Raw genomic sequence first — 19455 nt, 5'->3', positions numbered from 1 at the left:
AAATGCCTGTTGTGTCAGTGTCTGGCTGTAAACAATCCTCTCACCGTGAGTTTCCAGAACTTTCTCCATGGAGCGCACAGCGTTGGAGTTTGGCCTCTGTTGAAGTAAACTGTCAGGAAGAGGCTCCAACTAGAGCAAACGGGAGGAAACATCACAACGGATTAATGTTGGCCAACGTGCCAACAACTCAAAGCGAAGCAGTGACAGTATATTTAGTGAGTCTTTAACATCTGTGTCCGTTTCAACGACGGAACATAAAAAAATGACAAAAACGTTTTTTATCCTCTTTTCTTTCATCGCAAGTGACTCTGGAGAAGAGTGTCGGCTTGAAGCCACGAACGTCTGACGGCATATTAAGTGGGTTACAGTAAGTGCTTGTTTAGCCGAGTAGTAATAGTTCATCAATGGGACCGTGTGTTGGAATTAGGCCTGTATGAAATCAATGGCGGCGACATATACAGAGATTATTACTGCACTGTCACCACAAAACAAAAACACTTCACCTGAGTACACACACCTCCATGTTGTTGTGGTTACACTGCGGTAAAGTTCAAACCTCACAGGGCAGCTACAAGATTACCATAATTACCCCAGTACGCCACATGAGCATTACCCCGACCATTATTTGGAGGCGTCCCTTGTGCCCAACTTGCCGCAATGAATTGGATCGATGAATTGCGCAGCCCTAGTTGGAATGTGACCGGTAGGTGTCCAGAAATAAAGTTACAACACTGGACTGGGGTGGATCAACTCCCCCCCCACTGGTTTGGAGCGTTGAGTCACTCCATGAGGTGGGGAACAAGCTGGAGCTGCTGACACAATAGAACCTCAGCCTGCAGATGCTCACCACCTCCCACTCGCTCAGAGCTCTGCTACTCTCTGACACTAACTACACTGGCTGCTTTGTGCTGTCCCACTCCAAGGACACATACAGCCGTCCACAGACGCACACACATGGAAACCACCTGCTCGTACACACTCGTACTGTACATACACACATAAACACACACAGACTTCAGGGAACATGGCAAGGACTAGGAAACGTCTCCAAAGCATCAGTGCAGAGGAAACGGGAGTATTCCCCAATGTGCCTTCTCCACTCGGAATGATTCAATTTCCCCTTGGCTGCATACACGGCGCATACGACACTTTCTCACCCCCTTTTGTCAAACAGAACCTACTCAGCTCTGCGTTTAAACATAGAAGACAAGTATTCTTTTTACCAACCGAGAGAAGAGAGACAGTGAGAGAGAGAGAGACGCACGCTTTGGACTGCAATTTTGGAGCAACGGCGAGAATGCCAGAGAAAAGAGGAAAAAGGGATCGTCGGTTGGTCTCGCTTGGCCAAGTCTGGAAGTTTTCTTTTAATTAAAACAAATAGTGTGTGGGAGGGGTTCGTGGGGGCCAAGGGAAGAAGCCGTCTGAGGAGAAGGATACTTTAATCCTGCTGTGGCACGGCAGGCTGCATCATGCACACAGGAATGGACACAGACATACACACACACAGATACACAAATACAAGTACATTTACAAAGAGTAATTTGGTGTTTGTGTGAGACTTATTCAAAGCAACTGAGAAAATGTCCAAGCATCAGATTGGTTTTGGTAGCTTGGTTGCTAAAATGACAAGAAAACAAACAGCCTACATTTCTCCAGGCACAGTCCCACATTTTTGATATTGTTTATACCCACACACACACACATTATACACAAGATTCTTTGTCTGCAGTGCAATTAAGACAAAAATGTAAGCGAGTGAGACGCACACATGGACACAATTGATGAGATTTTGCAGCTCACTGAATATACATGAAGTGTGGCATTGTCTTACTCCGATTTATTCAAGCATGTAATCATTATAATCAAACTAGAATCACATAATCCAGGTCTCTTAATGCCGATTTATTCTGTTTAGAATCAGATTATTGCATTAACATTATGTTTGAAAAACAAAAAAGTCTATATATCACCTTAATCAGGGTATAATCTACATTTGAACCTGAATATAAAGAGGGAAATCTGCCCTCAATTGCTTTTATATCGACAATTGATTGTGTGATAACCTAGGCAAGTTTTTTCATAAATTATTTCAGATAATCTAATGCTGCCTGTTGTCTTGTCTAGAGTGGAACATGAATACAGCAAAGCAACCTGTCTACTGTCCATAGATTAAGTTTTCTTTATGCAAACCATCTTTTAAAATTGTATTTGAGCACACAGGGTGTCTAAGAGGATGCATCCCTCATTACATCATCTGTTCCAGAGGGAGGAAGTGTAAAACAGCTCACTCGCACACCTGGGAGCTACCTAGACCCATCAGCTCTTCGATTGGTGCATTTATAGCTTCAGCACTTCCAGAATAATTAAATTTGGATTAAGGGAAGACAGGGAGGTGCATTCAACACTTTCCCACCAGTCTGGGCGGTCAAACTTCTCCCGCCTTTGGTCTACAGCCGCCGCCAGTCATCATAGAGCGTGAGCCGGTCTCAGCTCGGCCCTCCCGAGCCCCGGCACCCTGTCAAAGTGGGGTCAGAGGTACTCAGGGGTTCCACTAAGGGTGGGGTTGGGCGAGGGCAGCCTGTCAGCGTGATTGACAGCTGGGCCTCACGCTTATAAAGTTTAATGGCTCTTGTCAGGGCACTCCAGGGGCCCCCACCTGACAGGTATGGCAAACACACATGTGCAAACATACACACGCATACACTATATACTATATGCATACATGGGTGCTACATCATTCAGAGTAGGGTTTGTGTTTATTTGAGGTTGTGGCCCTGGAACTCGGATTCTTCTTTGAGATCTGCTGCTTTGTTTGGCAGCCCGGTGATACAATGGGCAGCAGCGTTGCCTCACAGCTAGAAGGTGCTGGGTTCAAATATCATCTATATCCTTTCTGTGCGGAGACTGCATATCCTCCCCTTTGGATGTGTGGGTTTCCTCTGGTTTCCCACACCATCAAAAACCTGCCAATGCCCTTGACCAAGGCACAAGGCTGTATACCTGGAGACAACCCAATAGTTAGATTGGCTAAATACAAGGAATAATGGGTTCTTCTACTTCTTCAAGAGAGATAGAAGTAGACGTGTCGTTCACGGTGGGTTGCTGTCACGAAACGGGCTGATTCCAGAAGAAGTCGCAGCCTCGCAAAGCTCTAGTTCCTAGCCAACTAAACTGAGACACCATGGAAAGCCATGAGTCGGGAATGAGGAATGTGCTCCGGTAAAACATTCCAGAGGGAGGCTGAAACCAAAACAGTGGAAAAGAAGAGGAATTCCACTTGTTCAGCAAAAGAAAACTGCACAAGGCATCCATTGTTTACTGTTGTGTCCATGTGCACATGTTGGCGGTCACTAAAGCCGGTTGATTATGTTATGCTAACTGAACAAGGTAATGATGTGTATTGTGCAAAGCAGGCAACCTTTTGGGCAAGTGGTGCAGGTTTCCCTTAGAATGGGGGGGCAAATAACCAGGCCCAAGGGGGGGACAGGTGAAGTGGAGCGTCTTACTGTAACTGGAGTGTAAACACACTGAATAACCTCATTGACAGCTGGTAACAATTAACATATTAGCCTGTTGTTTATCAAATAATTGCTAACAACCAAAGTTCAGGCCGGGCCAACATCTGCTTGTGCGCAATCGTCAATTGGTCCCGGGGTTCAGAGTTGACGAGCGTCGCCGCCAATGCATCATTCATGAGCTATTTAACTAAAAGACTTTGAGATTACGCACTCCAGTGGTGGGGGGTGAAGAAAGAGCCTGTAAAGTCCATTCAGCAATTTTTATCCCTCTCTTTCCCAGCTAATTTGAGCCGCTTTCAAAGGGAACCTAATGCTCATTACAGCAAAGCTCGTCTTAACCTGCCAATAAAAGCAGAGGTATAGTTCTCACAGTGGAGCAGGCAGTAAAACGCTGGATGCACAAAATACAGACACACAGGAGGTGACGAGGCTGTGAGGACCTGTAGGACGCTTTGGCTACCGTCTTTAGAGGGATTATCCTTACTTTTCATCTTTACCCTGCTTGGAATTGAAGATATGCGGTCTTTAGTGTTTGACCAGGAAATTGCGTGAAAGTGTAAATGTACTGAATTCCTTTGTCTGTTGGATTAAACAATATAGCAACCCCTACCCATCACTTCATTCAAAAGTTACTTTCACACAAAAGCTTAGTCGATAGTTTAGGTTTATTTTGAGCTTTAGCTGTCACTCAAACCGCTTGTAACTTCATTCACATTTCTCAGGACTTCACACTTCAATCTTTCAGGCTCATGTTCAGAATTTGGTAAAACCTTTCAGCAATTGCAATCACAGCACATTCTCTTCAGGAAATGCCTTTATAGTTTGCATTGCCACTGCATTTTAAGTCAATGTAAAAGAAAATGCAAATGATGCCTTGCCTGAAATTTTGAACCTGATCCAACCTAAGAATGTTGTTGGAACCCTTATCTTAATCTAATGATTTTAACGTGAAGAAATTTGTTTTGATCCGATGGACACGAATCAAACACGTAGGCTTACAAAACTCGACATGTCCGTTTCATTATAAACGGACTCAACATCTGCTTTATATCAGTGAAAATCCTCTAATCCTGAGCCTGAGTCGTTTCCTCACATCAATCGCCATTTTCTCACCATCTTTGCAAGTGCGTCATTCGGACTGCGGCGCTCCGTCGCCAAATACGAACAGCACACTTTGAACCTGACTCCAGCTCTAAGTGCGTCTTAGAAATGTCAGAAACTGACAAAGCCCAGCAGGAACAGTTGAGTCTTATTAGGTTCAAGCAGTCATGTCAACCTGAAATTAGTTGGTCTATATGCAACCGTCGGTTCGCAACCATTGTTACGGCACACTGGTCAGTTCCTTGTTGCAATATAGTTTCTTTCTATGACCAGCTGGGGAAATGTCTGAATATACTAGTTCTTCAACCACAGAGGTAGTTGGTTTCTGTTGTGTTAAAAGCACCTTGAGCTGGTTGAACTTTAGTCTGGAACAAAAGCCGCCGTGTTCTCGTGTGGTGACATCTTGGGTTCTAGACCTCTCCAGACCATACAAACCCTCAGGTAGTTTGAAGCAGTGTAAACAAAGGCACAGCTGAGAGGTGAATCCATCTGCATCAGCTGCAGCCCTGTGTCTGACTGTCATCCCACGCTCCATCCAAACCAAATCATCCCTCCACGGGTTCGCGCACGCACACACACACACACAAAAGGTACACATGTCCTCCATAAACACCTCATACAGCAGACTGGCTGTGAGCTGGGCCCAACGAGGGAATTCGTCTCATGGTTCAGCAAAGATCTTTATTTTTTTTTTACTTTATCGTCCAACAAAAAACACCCCCCCCTCCCCAATCCTGCCCCTCAACTGAAGTTTTCCAGCTCCATTCCACCTACATTACAGAGACCTTGACTGTGATTATGATAAAAACACTTGCTTCCTGCCATTTCCATCTGATCGGGGACATTTAAGCCTGGCTTTTTCTTCGCTATCAGCTATCATGAGCTCTGCGTTTTCTCTCCGCTGCGCTATGAATAGGTCAGCCGACAAACAAGCGCATAAACTGCCTTTGTTCAAACAGCTTACATCACTCCTTAACAAATGGCCAAACACAGTAAATCATGAGAACTGCAGGTCAACAACAGCTTAGTGTGTGCTGTCACAACTTTATCAAAGCCAACATCTGCTAATGAGGCGTCCTGCACGACTCTTTCTAATAGGCTGCTGTTATGGTGAGCGTTTCTGTTCTAAACTCCCTCCGGAGAATGCTGGGACTTTTATACATGTTCCATTAAAAGATAAGTACTTTTTATAGGGCGTAACATCTTGACTTGATCTCAAAAAGTTGTTTGATATGACACAACACATATAACATCTACACTCCCCATTAAAAATCGCCATTTAAGCATTACGACAAACAATGACAACTGATTACTTAAACTGTACTTAAGCTGTGTATGACCTAATTCATTCCATACCTATACAGAGTTTCTACGCCTGCATCTAGCCTGTGTATAGCTTCTTTACAACAACAGCTTCTTCCCTCCTGACTTCAAATGATTACTCCATTTCCTTTGATTATCTGATCCCTGGGCCTGTGGGTGACCCAGCTGGGAGAGGTGTGAGGCTAACCACTTTCAGATGTGCGGCAGTGACAGGGCCCCGAAGTGCACGGGCGAGGAGAGGCGTCCTGCAGGGCTCAGGCAATTGCCGCTCACCGCCTCCTGCCTATTTTCAAATTCTCAGCTCCCTATGGCACCCATCCAGTGACCTCCTCCAAACCCCTGCTGGGCCCGGGACTCTCCACGCTGCTGAAACCTAAGACGCAACCACCCCCCCCCACCCCAACCCGCCAACCTCGTCCCACTGATCCTTAGCCCCACTTTTGCAGGGTGAGAATCTCCTTCAAACTGCGTCCCTGAATTACAGAAACAGAATGAATAACAGAATTGTTCTGTTGTTGTAAATGTTGTGATTTCAGAATTTGTAAGGGAAAAGAAGCATTTACTGAATATTGAACCCTTTATCCCTTGCAATAGAGTGAGAAGGTTGTATAAATCAATAAATTGTTACAACTGGAAAACATATTGAAATTCATTCTTCAAAATTCCAGCAGGTTTGACTTATTACTCACTGAAAACATTTTTATGGACCGTGGGTGGCTGATCCGTGCAAAGAGAGTTTAAGAATAATTTGGGGTTTGGAGTTCAGCATTCAGCAAAACTTCCTTTCCTTCCTGAAACGTGACATAAATTTATCACTACGGCTCTGTTCTTCAACCGTTTTTGACTGAATCCTAATCCCTTTAAGCAAACCGAAGGATAGAGACACAGAACCTTCTTCAGATTGAGTTTGACAGTTGTAACATTTGAGTCATCGGTGGCCCTGGTGCAGGTAAACAGACTTAAGTTATTAAATTAAGGCTCAAATTTGTGCGTTTCTCTTCATGTGCGACCCTTGCTCCAGCAGAGCTGTTACTTTTCTCTGACAGGTTTGGCAAACGGCATTACTTTGCTCTTAAGAGGAAACATTCAGGAGGGTTAATAAGACTGCAGACATGTTCCATAAATGCTTTAACAAAGCCCAAGTCTGTCCACTGTCACTTCAAAGTACTTGTCTGACTGTGGCGGTCAATGTCTTTATGTTCCAGGAGTCAGAAGACTGCTTGGTTGCAGTGACTGAGGTTTATTAATGTGATGCTATGTTACTGTTGTGTTTGTTTTGCTCAAGCTCCAAAATCCACATGGAACAAGGCCATGCAACGTTTTACGATTCCAAGAGCTAAGTTATAGCCCGGGCTGTCTGCAGGGTTACAACAACAGGGCCGGAGATGAACGGATACCACCTCCAGCGTGGCACACACAGACTCAGAGCTTCACTTTAAGCACTGAGGTTTGACGTTAATTTGAGTACATATTTGTCTGCAAAATAATAACGTTTTAAAAAAAGTCAGATGTTGACAAGTATGAGTTTTGATTCCAGTTGTATTATGGACGTTATGATCGTCAATGTTAAGCAACATTGAAAGAATGCGAGCAATTCCCATTTTTCAAGTCCTAAATCACTCCGTCTGGTTTCAATGTATATTAAAACTTTGATTCTAAGCAATGAATAGATTTTATGAACGACACGTCAGCACTATAATTAGACTGATAGGGATAGATGGGTGCAAGCTTACAAGTAGCATCTATTAGTTTGGGCATGTAAACATTTAAATCAGAGTAAGACACCGTCGCCTGTTTCCTCACACAGACTCTAAGCACTGTGATGTACACACCCATTAAGAACTGTAGGCTTTTATGCAACACATATTCCTGTTGTGTGTCACTGGGCAGAGAATAATGTCTTTAGCAGGTAGTTCCCGTCCAGTGACAACAAACGCTCACAGGGTGTGTTCGTGGCCCAGCCTGCAGCAACACTTCTGCCAGGTTACTCTGTCAGAATAAAGCTCATACAGTGTCTGGATATTCAATTTGGATGCGTGGTACTTGGATTGTTCTCTAGGCCTCGTTTCTGTTGACGTACTTTACTTTTAGCTTGTGCGGTTGTGTGATTTATTTCAGTAGCTGACATTGTTCGGCCTTTTTAAGATCATAATTCCTATTCAAAAGTATAATAAAAAGACGGAATGAAAGTACTGCAAGAATTCAACGGATAGATTTACAATGATTTTCTATATAGCTTACAAATACGTTATCTACACAATATGTGGTACAAAAATACTATAGAGCTTTAGTGGGCACTGCATTTCCTGTGTGGAGTAGTGTAAGATAAGAATGCAGAAGTGTAACTGCTCAGGCACAGATCGGAGCGAATTTTTGAATCATGTCTTTTTTTTTTTAGAATATGACAGCAATCTTTATAGAGAATCTTCAGCATGGAGCGCTTGTTGATACTGATCCAGATCATTAGTTTTCTTTCTCTAAAGTTCTATTTTCTCTTGTTCTATGTCTCAATCCAGTAGTCATATAAACAATAAAAGTGCAGAGATATCCTGGAGCCATAATCTGAGACTGAGGGCTTTCCAAGAACGCGCTCCAACCTCTCCATTAGCTGGAAGAAAAGAGTGGGCGGCTCTGAGGAGTTGTTATTCTGTTGTGTGCCATGAATCACAGAGAGATGATGTTTGTTCAAATCCACGGCCCAACCTACACACTCCCACAATTAACCTTCTGCCTGGAAACCCACTCCCTCTGACGTGTGTGCGTGTCTGTCTGTGTGCTGCGTTGTGTATATGTGATGTGACTTCCTCGCTGAGTGGAACAGACAGAGGGAGAGAACATGAAGAGAGGACGGTTTGGGCCGGAATAGAAAGAACTATTGAAGATGGAAAGTGCCAACAACTCATTTTCCTGTTTATGTTTGGTGATTAAAGTGTTTTAGCACCATCGCATTAGTGCACCAATCCAGGAACACAAACCTCACACTGCCATGGCATTTAATTTGCTCGCTAATTTTCAATCAAATATCCTGAAATATAAGCAGATCTTCTTCGGCACTTGTATGAATCTCTACAGAGATGGTGATGACAAGACGAGTTAAGTTCATTTCTACAGCGCTGTATCACAGATAACGTCTCAAAGGGCTTTACAGGCCCACACAAGAAATGGTTCTCGACCCAGCCCAAAGCTCTCAAGGAAGGCAAGGAAAAACTCCCTAAAATCCTAAAGATATAGGGAAAAAAGAAACATTGGGAGAGAAATACCTCTCTCTGCTCCAACAGCCAAGGTGTGCAGCAGGAAACGTACGGGGCGGAAAACCGACAACAAATGACTGACAGGTGTCAAGTAAAGCGGTTGGCTCGAGTGTGTGTGCGTGTGTGGATAAATACGATAGTCTGGTTTGTGTGGGAGCTGCCAGGTGTAAATGTGGGTGAGCCTCTAGTGCTCTGCACCCTGTCAGCCTGGGCGATAAGAGGAAAACCCCTCCCATCAATTCATCATCATCACGTGCGCAGCATATATTGGATCTTGCTCTTTATTTTCATAGTAAAAATGAACAATTACCAAGTGGGGAGAGTTCAGGCTCCCATCTGCTGGAGCTCAGAATCCATTTTAAAACAACGCGAGGATGATTTATGGTCATAAAAGTGCTCGCCTATTTGAGTCTATTAAGCTTTAAATTACCAAAGATCAAAGTAATTCAAATTCCCACCAGAGAGGATTCAGTCCATTAGTGATTCCCTATTTGTTCAAACCTAGTGCCTCCACCAGGGATGTTTTCATAGTAGCCTAATTTATGAGCATATTTTGATAGTAATTTATTCCCCCTCCTTCTCTCAGACTCTCGTCTTACCTCATTGCCCAGCAGAGAGGAGACGCAGGCTTCGGAGGCGTCACATATGGCTGTGAGGTCGTGACCCCCCTCCAGGGCTAACACCAATCGGCCGCCTGCCAAACCCATCAACTGCCGGGTCAGGTAGCCCAGGCCTGGACGGGGAGGAAGCAGCAGAATGGGAGAGGGAGAGAGAGGGAGAGACAGGGAGAGAAGTTTTTATTTTGACATTGACTGCATCAGAGACATGGGCAGAGAAAAGCAGGTAATGGTGAGATGAGGAGGGGAAGGGAAAGGGGAAACCGGATTTTCTGGGGGCCAAAGAACAATGCGTAATCTGAGTCAGGTTCAATTTTAATAAATGCAGCTTTGCGTTTCCTCTTGGTCGCATCCTTTGATCTTTTCCTTGGAGGAGCGGCGCTGCTCTAATATGCAGTATGCATTTGGCCATACGCTCCTCTGCCCCTATCCCTTCATCCTGCAATCCTCTCTAAACCGCCCGTTTCCCCCCCACACACCCCCCTTCACCACCCGCTCTTATTGGAGATCTGCAGGACAGTTTTAGAATAACTCTTCGCTGGCACGCCAAGCTCTCGGTCTAAAAACACAAGTCAAAGCATAAACACTGGCAGTGTGTTTAAGCCTACCAGTTGTTTTGCTGTCAAAATCTGCACCAGCGACTCATTAAGTACATTTACATGCAACCAATACTGCGATTAACACAAAAATATCATGAGCTGAATTAATGGTATTCTGATATTTCGTATTTTTTCATCTTTACATAAGTGATTTTAACTAACAAGAGCGGTGCAGGAATTTCATTCTATATTTGCCAGTGGTTCGTATTTACAGGATACCATAACATGAAACTAAGACTTATATGCACCATTAGAAGTTTCTGGGCTAAAAGAAACTTGATTAAACCAAAGAAATGGCTTAGAAAAAGAACATTTATCAACTTGCCGGTGTTCTGCACTTACATTTGGCTGTCAGTTTGTATCCTCCCAGCGGGGGAGCGTGGCCATCCACTGCGTCAAACCCGGAAGAAACCAGGACCATGTCTGGGGCAAACTCGTTGGCAATCGGCATAACCACCGTTCTGGGGTGAACAACAAATGAAATAAATGATTGGATTTTGATGCAGACTGTCATAACAGGTAACAGGATCAAGACAGAAAGGAAATCCTTTGGACATATGTGGTTTTAGCTTGCAGGTCAAGTATTGCAAGTTTAGAGCAAAGCAAACAGTGGTCTGACTACTGACTGGCTCACTGATATGATGAAAAAGTACAATGAAATTCTGACGAGCCAAGTCTTCAAAATGACATTAACACACTAATATTTCAAGCTGTATCACGAGAGCAGTTTGCATTTTTTCCACCACTGTATTTCCCCTACAGTGGCAAAGAACATAAAACCGCTCAACAGCTCCAACAGACGGAGAGATTCAAACGATACAGGAAGTAGACACATAATCGCTCAGGCTCTGTACAGCAACAATGGGAGAAAAAACCTTCTGGAGTAAAAACTGGGATGAGAAGTGATGAGTGCTCATTTCTGCAAACAAATTGGTCGCAGTTTTAGGAGGTCAGGGGGAATATGAAACGGGAGGAATGATGGACTTCGCTGCAGGAAAGTTAACCTTAACCGGCGATGACAGCAGAGAGAAAAGAAACATTGCAGTGATTTTCAGTGAGGTCTGGCGAGTAAGACGACCTCTGAAATATAAGAGTACTCTGAAAAAAATATACAACTTTAGTAAGAAATTCCTTTATCGTGCTTCTTGTCCTCCTAAAAATGACTGAAGTATTTGTTGTGTGCAGCCTGAAACTACAAGTCACATCCCAGGTATGTAAGAAGTTGTATGAAACATAAGCTACTATAATTTTTTATTGTTTCCATAGTTTTGCTCCATTTTGTCAATGAAAGCTTCCACCTAATGTGTTTGTGTGCAGCAGTCATCTAAATCTTAAGTTAAAAAAGGAGAAAGCAAGCACATAAGATAACATTGTGTGCTTGTTTGTTAATTACGGAGGCTAATTCTAACACTGGCTGGGTGTGGTGAACAAGGGCTTCCATCCGACATACAGCTGGCTGGGAATGCCTCCATGGTGAGATGCCATGATTCACTGCACTTTGTGGTTGGAGATTCCATATTCCTAAATGAGTGCAGTTTACACAGTGAGCCTGATTTAAAAACCAATATATGTGTCACACTATAATATCCCTGCAAAGACATTAGGCTGATGTAAACATCCATTTATTTTTAAAGAGCCAGCAGTGTATTTTGGTTTGGGCAAACATAACTATCAATAATGTTACTCAGATGGAAACTGTATACAAAGATGTTAATACTTGGCAGTGGAAACACTCACAATTAGAATGTTATTAATAAAGACAAAATAACAAATATTTTTTCTGTTCCGTCTGATTAAATGTTCATGTAAATTGTTGATTTGAAGGATCATTATTATCATAGCAGTAGCACAAGCAACACTCTCACATTAAACTATCAAAGTGATATTAGATGATATAAAGACAAATGTAAAAGTATGATGTATAACTGGTGATGTAGGATATGATATCATGATCAGATATATAGCCGGGCTTTCCAGATGACAAAACAAGTGACTCTTCAGAGCAGCTGTGGATTTTTTGGGATATTTGGGCAACGCAGTGTTTTGGTGAGGTTTGAGACTGACGGAGTGCCGCAGGGTTCCGTCGTGGGTCCCCTGTACTTTGCTGACCTCAGGAACACGGTGCTGGTTTGCTGGCTGTGGGCGGGCAACGTGCCCTGAACTCCTGAGGGCAACGTTTTTTCCATCTCTCCCTCGCCGCGAAATTATAACCCTCAACTGGGCACACCACACACAAACACACGTACACACATACAAGTACACACAGCTGTCAGTGGGATAGGCAGGAGGTAGCATTAAGAGCCTTTTGGAAGCAAGGATGCAGAGAAAGCATGTACGTCATTGTGTGTCAGCAATGCATCTGGCACAATGTCAGGAGGAAACACCATACAAAGCAGATAAGAAGGGAATACTGAGTGAGAGACAGATTTAGGCAGAGGGAGGGAGAGAGAATGAAAGAGGGAGGCTGAGGGGGAGGAGTCTGGAAAGATGACTCAGACTACGGTCGAGTGAGTAAAGACATGAATAAAAAATAATATTGAAGTTACAATAAGTTAAGGCAGACCATAGTCAACAATACGAATGTTAAGACCTCACAGGCGGCTCCATGAGTACATGAATTACAACCACTCCGCTCGAGGAAGTTAAGGATTTTCAGCTCCGGTTTCAGATTCTATCCCATGTGTTACAGGTTTTCCCCTCCCTCTTTCCGCCCATTCACAAACTTACATTTACACACAGCTTTGCTCCATTAATATCTGGACCATAAAAAGCCGCCACACTAAAGAGAGTTTGGCCACAGGCACTTATGTGGGCCGACACACGATGCAGCGGGGGAACCTTGACCGCCAAGGTTACTATAACGACGCAGCAGAAGCATCCCCCCACCCCCACCCCCTCTCCTTCAACTAGCCTTGCAGGCAGAGTTATGGTCCCGATGAAAACTGCCGATGTCATCAGTTCCAGCCCCCATCCTCTGGAATTTTATCATGACATTTAACAGAAGAAAGAGCCTCAGTGATCAATTAGCAAACTGGCATGAAGGGAAGCCAATGACTTTAAGGGGACTAATTGTGCGTGAATCAGAGGTTGTGCATGTGGAGATGAAAAAGCCTTTGTGTTAATTAAGGGGACGGAGAGTTTACGACTCAGCCGCAGTTTACAGGACATCCTGAGCGATGCGGGGTGGTGATCCAAACCACTGCTGGCTCTCTCTCTCATCGGCTGTGTCTCGCTTGCGAATGTGACTCTGCGAGCAAGCATGCAGGGTAAACTTTGTTGTTTGGTCGTGTTTGGTTTGCATGGCAACAGGTGTGCGTGTGTCAAAGTTTAACCGGGCGCTGCGAATAAGACATTGTCAGTGGCTGTGCGTGGATGTGTGATGATTGGTTAACTGATGTGCTTTCCTCTAACTTGTAAAATAAGTGACGACAGAGATTAATGAGACTCATCCAGGAATGAAGGCTGATGCTTAATCAAAAGGTGTGTGTGGGGGGGGGGGGTTCTCAGTGTAGTGTGTGCATAGTACAAGTAAGTTAAGGGAAATGAAATATTGGATTTGGAAGGAGTCGCTTTAGCCTAATTGAATAAAAACATCATCCAAGAATCAAAGCCAAAGCAAACAGACATAATTTCACTCTCGCTGTCAAGAGAGCAACGACCACCATCTCTGCCTGCGTGTGTGTGTGCAAGTCAAGTAAACCTCCTTTTAGCCATCACAGAACATAGTTCTATGCACTATAGGCTGCAATGGGCCCGGCGCACGAAAAGGGCTGCCTCTCTTTCCTTTGTCACTACTAATTATTCCTCAGCGGGATTGCAAGGCCATCCCCAAACAAACATCTCGTGTGAGCTTCCATCAAACAAATCCACTGTGTGTGTGTGTGTGCGCGTGTGTGTGTGTGTGAGTGAGAGAAGAGGAGCAAACAACATTCATTCAGTAGATTTACATGCATTTTACTGCGATTGAGGCAGTAAGTCATCTTAAATAGATTATAATTAGCTCAAATTAGAGCATATTCATTACAAATGACAGACACATATTATGCAATTTACTTGTGTATATTAATTGAAGTATGCTGCTTTCAGTTGGGTTTCAGTTAAGTTTTTGAGGATTCAGCTCATGTAAGCATACTAAATGAAGTTCACGCTCCAAAAACTAAGACGGAATGGGAGAACATTTTGAGAAACGTTCCCCGAGCAGAAAGTTGACCCTGACCCCCAGTCGGGTCTCGTGTCCCAGTCAAACGGTGAGTCTGCCAGGCGGGAATAGATACCTGTAACTTAACTCTCACTGTTTAGAACTGAAGAAGCCTTTTTGATGAATAGTGATGATGATAATATTCCTGTCCAGTGATTCCACATTAACCTCATCAACGCCACAGTCCTTACTAGATAATTCCAATGTTTCTAAGGGACTCCAAGAAACAAAACTAAGCCACCCTGAGCACTGTCATGGGACAAATTCATCCTCCCCAGCCAATCAAGGAGCCTGATTGGGGGGAAGAATGAACACCATGTCCTTCAGAGAGGGAACAGTGGTGATTAAACCAGGCAATAAATGGTTAAAACTGTGTGGCTTCAAGGCTTTCCCTCTCCGTTCATAAAAAAAGTAGAGGAGAGCAGGACGAGAGAGAGAGAAGGAGAGAGAGAGAAACTCACACACGCACACTTACACTTCAAAGCCCTGTCATCTGGTGCTGCGGAGGCCTGGTTTGAATTAAGTTTAATTCTCCTCCTCTCTCGTCTTTCCAAGTTCATGGCAAAAGAGGGAGTGAACGAAAGGAGGAAAGGAGGAGGTGCGAGAGAGAGAGAGGGCAAGAGGGAGAGGGCGAGAGACAGAGAGAGAGAGCGAGGAAAGGGTGCCTCTGGTTTTCATTAGGGCCAATTTTCTTATCTTTTTTCTCTGTGCTTTCTGGAGGCTCAGGCTTGATCCCCTGCAAATGCAACGTGGCATGGGCCAATGGAGGGACGGGAAGGTGGCTGGACGCAAAGACACGCATCAAAAGAGAGGACACAGATAGATAGAGAGAGAGAGAGATGGAAAGCAGCGAGGGAGACAAGAGAAGAAACCACAACGTGTGTTCGTTGCCCTGATGCCTCTGATGTGAAACCATTCACATTTATTGGCGCACACGACCAGGTGCTATTACATAAGCGTGCATGTGGCAGATGGACGAGCAGTGAGACAGATTTGCTGGTCGTCCTGTGGGGACAATTAACCGCCCAACACTGTTGCAACCGCAGGGGATTAATGTGGCCGGGGTGTGAGGTGATACACACCCAAATACTCATTCTAATCCACTTTATGACTTTGGACCTGCTCCATTATGCCAAAGACCACTGATATGACTTTGTAGTACTTAAACACAACACACAGAAATGGTGAGGTGTACACACACGCACGCACGCACACTAAACACTGAATTATATCTATAGGCTTTGATATTGTGTATTTATGTGTGGGGGTTGAAATAGCTTCATATACATTTAAATTGCTAACAAATAATTCAGTTTACATTAAAGTTATTCTTTTCCCCGTTCGTGCGTGGAAATGGCTCACATGCTAAACCAATGTATGTTTGAGGCGTAGTGCATCGGCTACAGGCTTTGGTGATGGGTCATAAATAATGACAGCGGAGTGTGTGTAGGGCGTATTTCATGTGGCTGTCAGCAGTGCGCATTCACACAAAAGAGTACAAAGAGGAGGATGAGTAGGCAGGGGTCACCAGATAAGAGGGGAGAGGGAGAGACGGAGCACACGGGGGTCTGGGGTGCATTAACGGGCCAAGGTGTGCTTCCAGGATGTTGCGTGCCTTCAGCGGCTACTAGACACTGACTTGTTGGGTTTGATGCGTCTGGCTTCGGCCAGATGGACGCGCAGTCGCAAATTTAGAATCATCTTCAAAGAGAGCTGGAACCGATCCAGAGATGCCATATGGGCGGAGGGGTGAGGATGTATGATCCAGAAATGTGTAAGTGACAAGTACACGTCTGCGGGCGAGTCCATGCCTGAATGCTTATAGGCCCATCAAACTCTGTCTGAGTGTGTGTGTGCGGGGGGTTATAAATAGCCACAGACAGAGGACCTAATAGAAATCAGGCATGAGGAGGAGCTCCCTGCTTGGTTATGTATTATGACACACTACACTTACTCACAAAGGCTGAAACTGAATCATATAGTGCTGCTAATTTCAAAATAACCTCAAACCATGAACATAGCTGCACATTGTAGAGAACAAGAAGCTCTACAGTTCAGCAGTTCCACCTGTATGATCTAAGACAATGAACAGCTGTAAAATAAACCTGTGTTAAAGTGATAATGCTCCGTTATGATTGACACTGTTCAAGAAACTTGTACCTCCTCATACAAGGAAATAGTTACATTATTTCCAGAAACAGAATCACTTAACGCACCAGAGTAACAGTCATAGTTCAGTATGATGCAGTTTGTATACAGGTGTCATATCATGTTAGTCTGATCAGTCACACATGGACGTCGTCTTACCTGAATGCTGCCATATACTCGACGTCACCCATGGGTGGATTCAGCCCTCCAGTGAAGGCCATGTTCACATTGAAGCCCGCGCCTGCTCCACTGCCCACCTTAAAATGAACAAACACACAAGGTTAGTTCTGCTTATACATTCAGACAGACAGGCAGGCAGGCAGACAGACAGAGAGACAGACTTGGTGGGTCCTTCTCACCTCATCAGGCGCGCCGCTGCCTGGGAAGAAGTTCCCGTCGTCGAAGCGATGCAGTGACAGGTAGAGAATGCTGGGGTCGCTGTAGAAGGCCTGCTGGGTGCCGTTGCCGTGGTGAACATCCTGGTAAGCACAAAAAGGCACAGGCAAGGGTTAAATCTCAATGGCACTGAACACTGAGTTGATTCCTAAAGGACCATCGATCCACCTGGGACAGGCATGCATGTGGCAAAATCACATCGGAAGCTCCACAGGATTCAATAAAACATCACTTAAACGACAGCTATTCACATTTCCCGCAACATGCCATAAACTAAACGACTTCCTCCTCTATATCCCAAGAATGTTTTAATACACCGGTTCTAAGTCGCTTGCTGTTGGCCAGAGGCTTGGAGTGCCTGAGGAGGAGCACGACATCGAGCTCTCCAAGTGCCCCTGTGACAGACGGAGAGGAAATGAAAAGGCCCTTCAAAGACTTGTGGGGACGGCCGTGACCCCGCCTGAGACGCCACCACAGGGCGCCGCCCCCGGACACAGCCAAGGGTCTGTCGTCCCCGCTTTGAAAACGGAAGAGGAGAAGGCAGCGTCTGACCTACATAGCTGAACTTTCATGCCCGTCGCCCTGTCGCAAAGCCGTCAGCTGTGTATAAAGCAGGCAGGGCCGGTGAGCGCCTGTTCCTGCCTTCATCGTATACAGATGAACTCATCATCGTAGTACAATAACAGACTTAAGATTTCTTCTGACAGACAAACTAGAGGACCATCATATTCTGGGAACCAAGCTGATCCGTCCATTAGTTGTAGATAAACACAAATCCAACTGCTATGAACATTCAGTAGAAGGTGTGTATGTGTGTGTGTGTGGCGCTCACCCAGTCCACGATGAGGATCTTACCGACGCTGAGCCTCTGCTGCAGGAGCTTGGCTGCAATGGCTACCGAGTTAAAGTAACAGAATCCCCTATAGAGAGGAAGACAGGAAGAGACGTGGCGAAAGGTAAAGGAAGAGTAACCGGCTGATGAGTACAAAGAAAAAAAAAAACACTTTAATGTTGTTTTGTTGTATTTACGACACTCACATAGGCGTGCTTTCCTCAGCGTGGTGTCCAGGTGGCCGGACTACAGCAAAGCCATTCTGTCAGTGAAAACAGACACACAAACACACACACACACGGTCCATGTAAGTTAGTTGCGTCTGACACTAAATCCCCCAGACCATAACCTCATCATACTTTGATGTTTTCTCTCTGACAGAATAAAGGGTCAGGTGATGGTGCGATTCTTCACTTCCACACACACACACACACACACACACACACACACACACACACACACACACACACACACACACACACACACACACACACACAGGAACAACCCCCACCCCCTGCCAGTGCACACACAAACACACTCGTGGTTTATAGTGAAAATATACGAGAAAACGCAAAACAAACGCACACAGTGATGGATTTAGCTCTAATGTGTGTGTGTGTGGGTGGGTGTGTGTGCGTTTAAGACAAGGACCTACAGGATCCCCCTTTAAAACTTTTTCTGGGTCCCCACAAGCCGCTGCTGTGCTAGACAAGTCAGCCTAATGATGTTGAGTCAGCTGCCGTGGATTAACAGCTGGCCAGGAGATTACTGTGAAGAGAACTAGCTCAGCTGGTTAGGAGACCCCCAGTTACAGCCGCATGCTTCCTTGTATTAATGTGTGTGTGTGTATTTGAGACATTTGAGGGGGGGCTTGCGCAGTGGGAGAAACAAAGGATTGAAGTAGACGTGGGGAGAGAAATTGAGACGAGATTTACGGCATTCTTTGAAGCTGAGCAAGCTGTCGGTGCAGGTGTAATGCTGTCATTTGGGTTTGGAGGATCCTCCAAGGACCACGTGGGTGTGTGTGTACAGATGTGCATGATTGTGTTAAGTTAAGGTTAAGCTGAGGGCAAGTCGCTTCCCTGCCATCTTTAACCCTGTTGAAGAGAGGGCCGCATTTTCTGGTGCTTGAGTTGAGTCTAATCAGCGGTTTGATCCATTTGATTTCCAATTATGAGATTTGTTATAAAGCAAAAACGGAACTCCTCCAGAGTAATTACACCCACATGTACACAAGTGCTGGCACACCAAGCCGAGAAACACGTGGGCATTAAGCATGGCGGCCTACTGTCTCTGTGAGGAATGTCATTAGTCTGTGGTATGTTGGTGCGACGTTAACACGGCTGAAGGCCTAATAAAGTCGGCCTGTTAGCGGGGGACCATCGAGTCGGCACGCCAGGTCCCCCCTGCTGGGTTCAAACGCTAAGCAGGCGCTGCCACAGACACAGGAAGGCTGAGGCGGTCTGAGCAAG

General features: G+C 44.9%; 1 protein-coding gene across 3 annotated transcripts in view; it reads right to left on the bottom strand.

Moving 5' to 3' along the window:
• The window catches only part of hdac4 (histone deacetylase 4), a 93644-nt gene that overhangs the window by 5119 nt on the left and 69070 nt on the right, over positions 1-19455 (bottom strand). For all 3 annotated transcript variants that reach the window (XM_076161911.1, XM_076161912.1, XM_076161913.1), the window contains 7 exons: positions 18190-18245; positions 17984-18071; positions 17115-17234; positions 16915-17012; positions 10752-10870; positions 9793-9926; positions 45-129 (listed from right to left, as the gene is read on the bottom strand). In XM_076161911.1, coding sequence (XP_076018026.1) covers positions 45-129; positions 9793-9926; positions 10752-10870; positions 16915-17012; positions 17115-17234; positions 17984-18071; positions 18190-18245 — 700 coding nt within the window. The remainder of the gene's footprint in view (positions 1-44; positions 130-9792; positions 9927-10751; positions 10871-16914; positions 17013-17114; positions 17235-17983; positions 18072-18189; positions 18246-19455) is intronic.

Source organism: Genypterus blacodes, unplaced genomic scaffold (assembly GCF_046128005.1).
Source record: "Genypterus blacodes isolate CSIRO-AG114 ecotype Tasmania unplaced genomic scaffold, CSIRO-AGI_Gbla_v1 ptg000118l_1, whole genome shotgun sequence".
NCBI lineage: Eukaryota > Metazoa > Chordata > Actinopteri > Ophidiiformes > Ophidiidae > Genypterus > Genypterus blacodes.
This window is presented reverse-complemented; position numbering and strand designations above follow the sequence as displayed.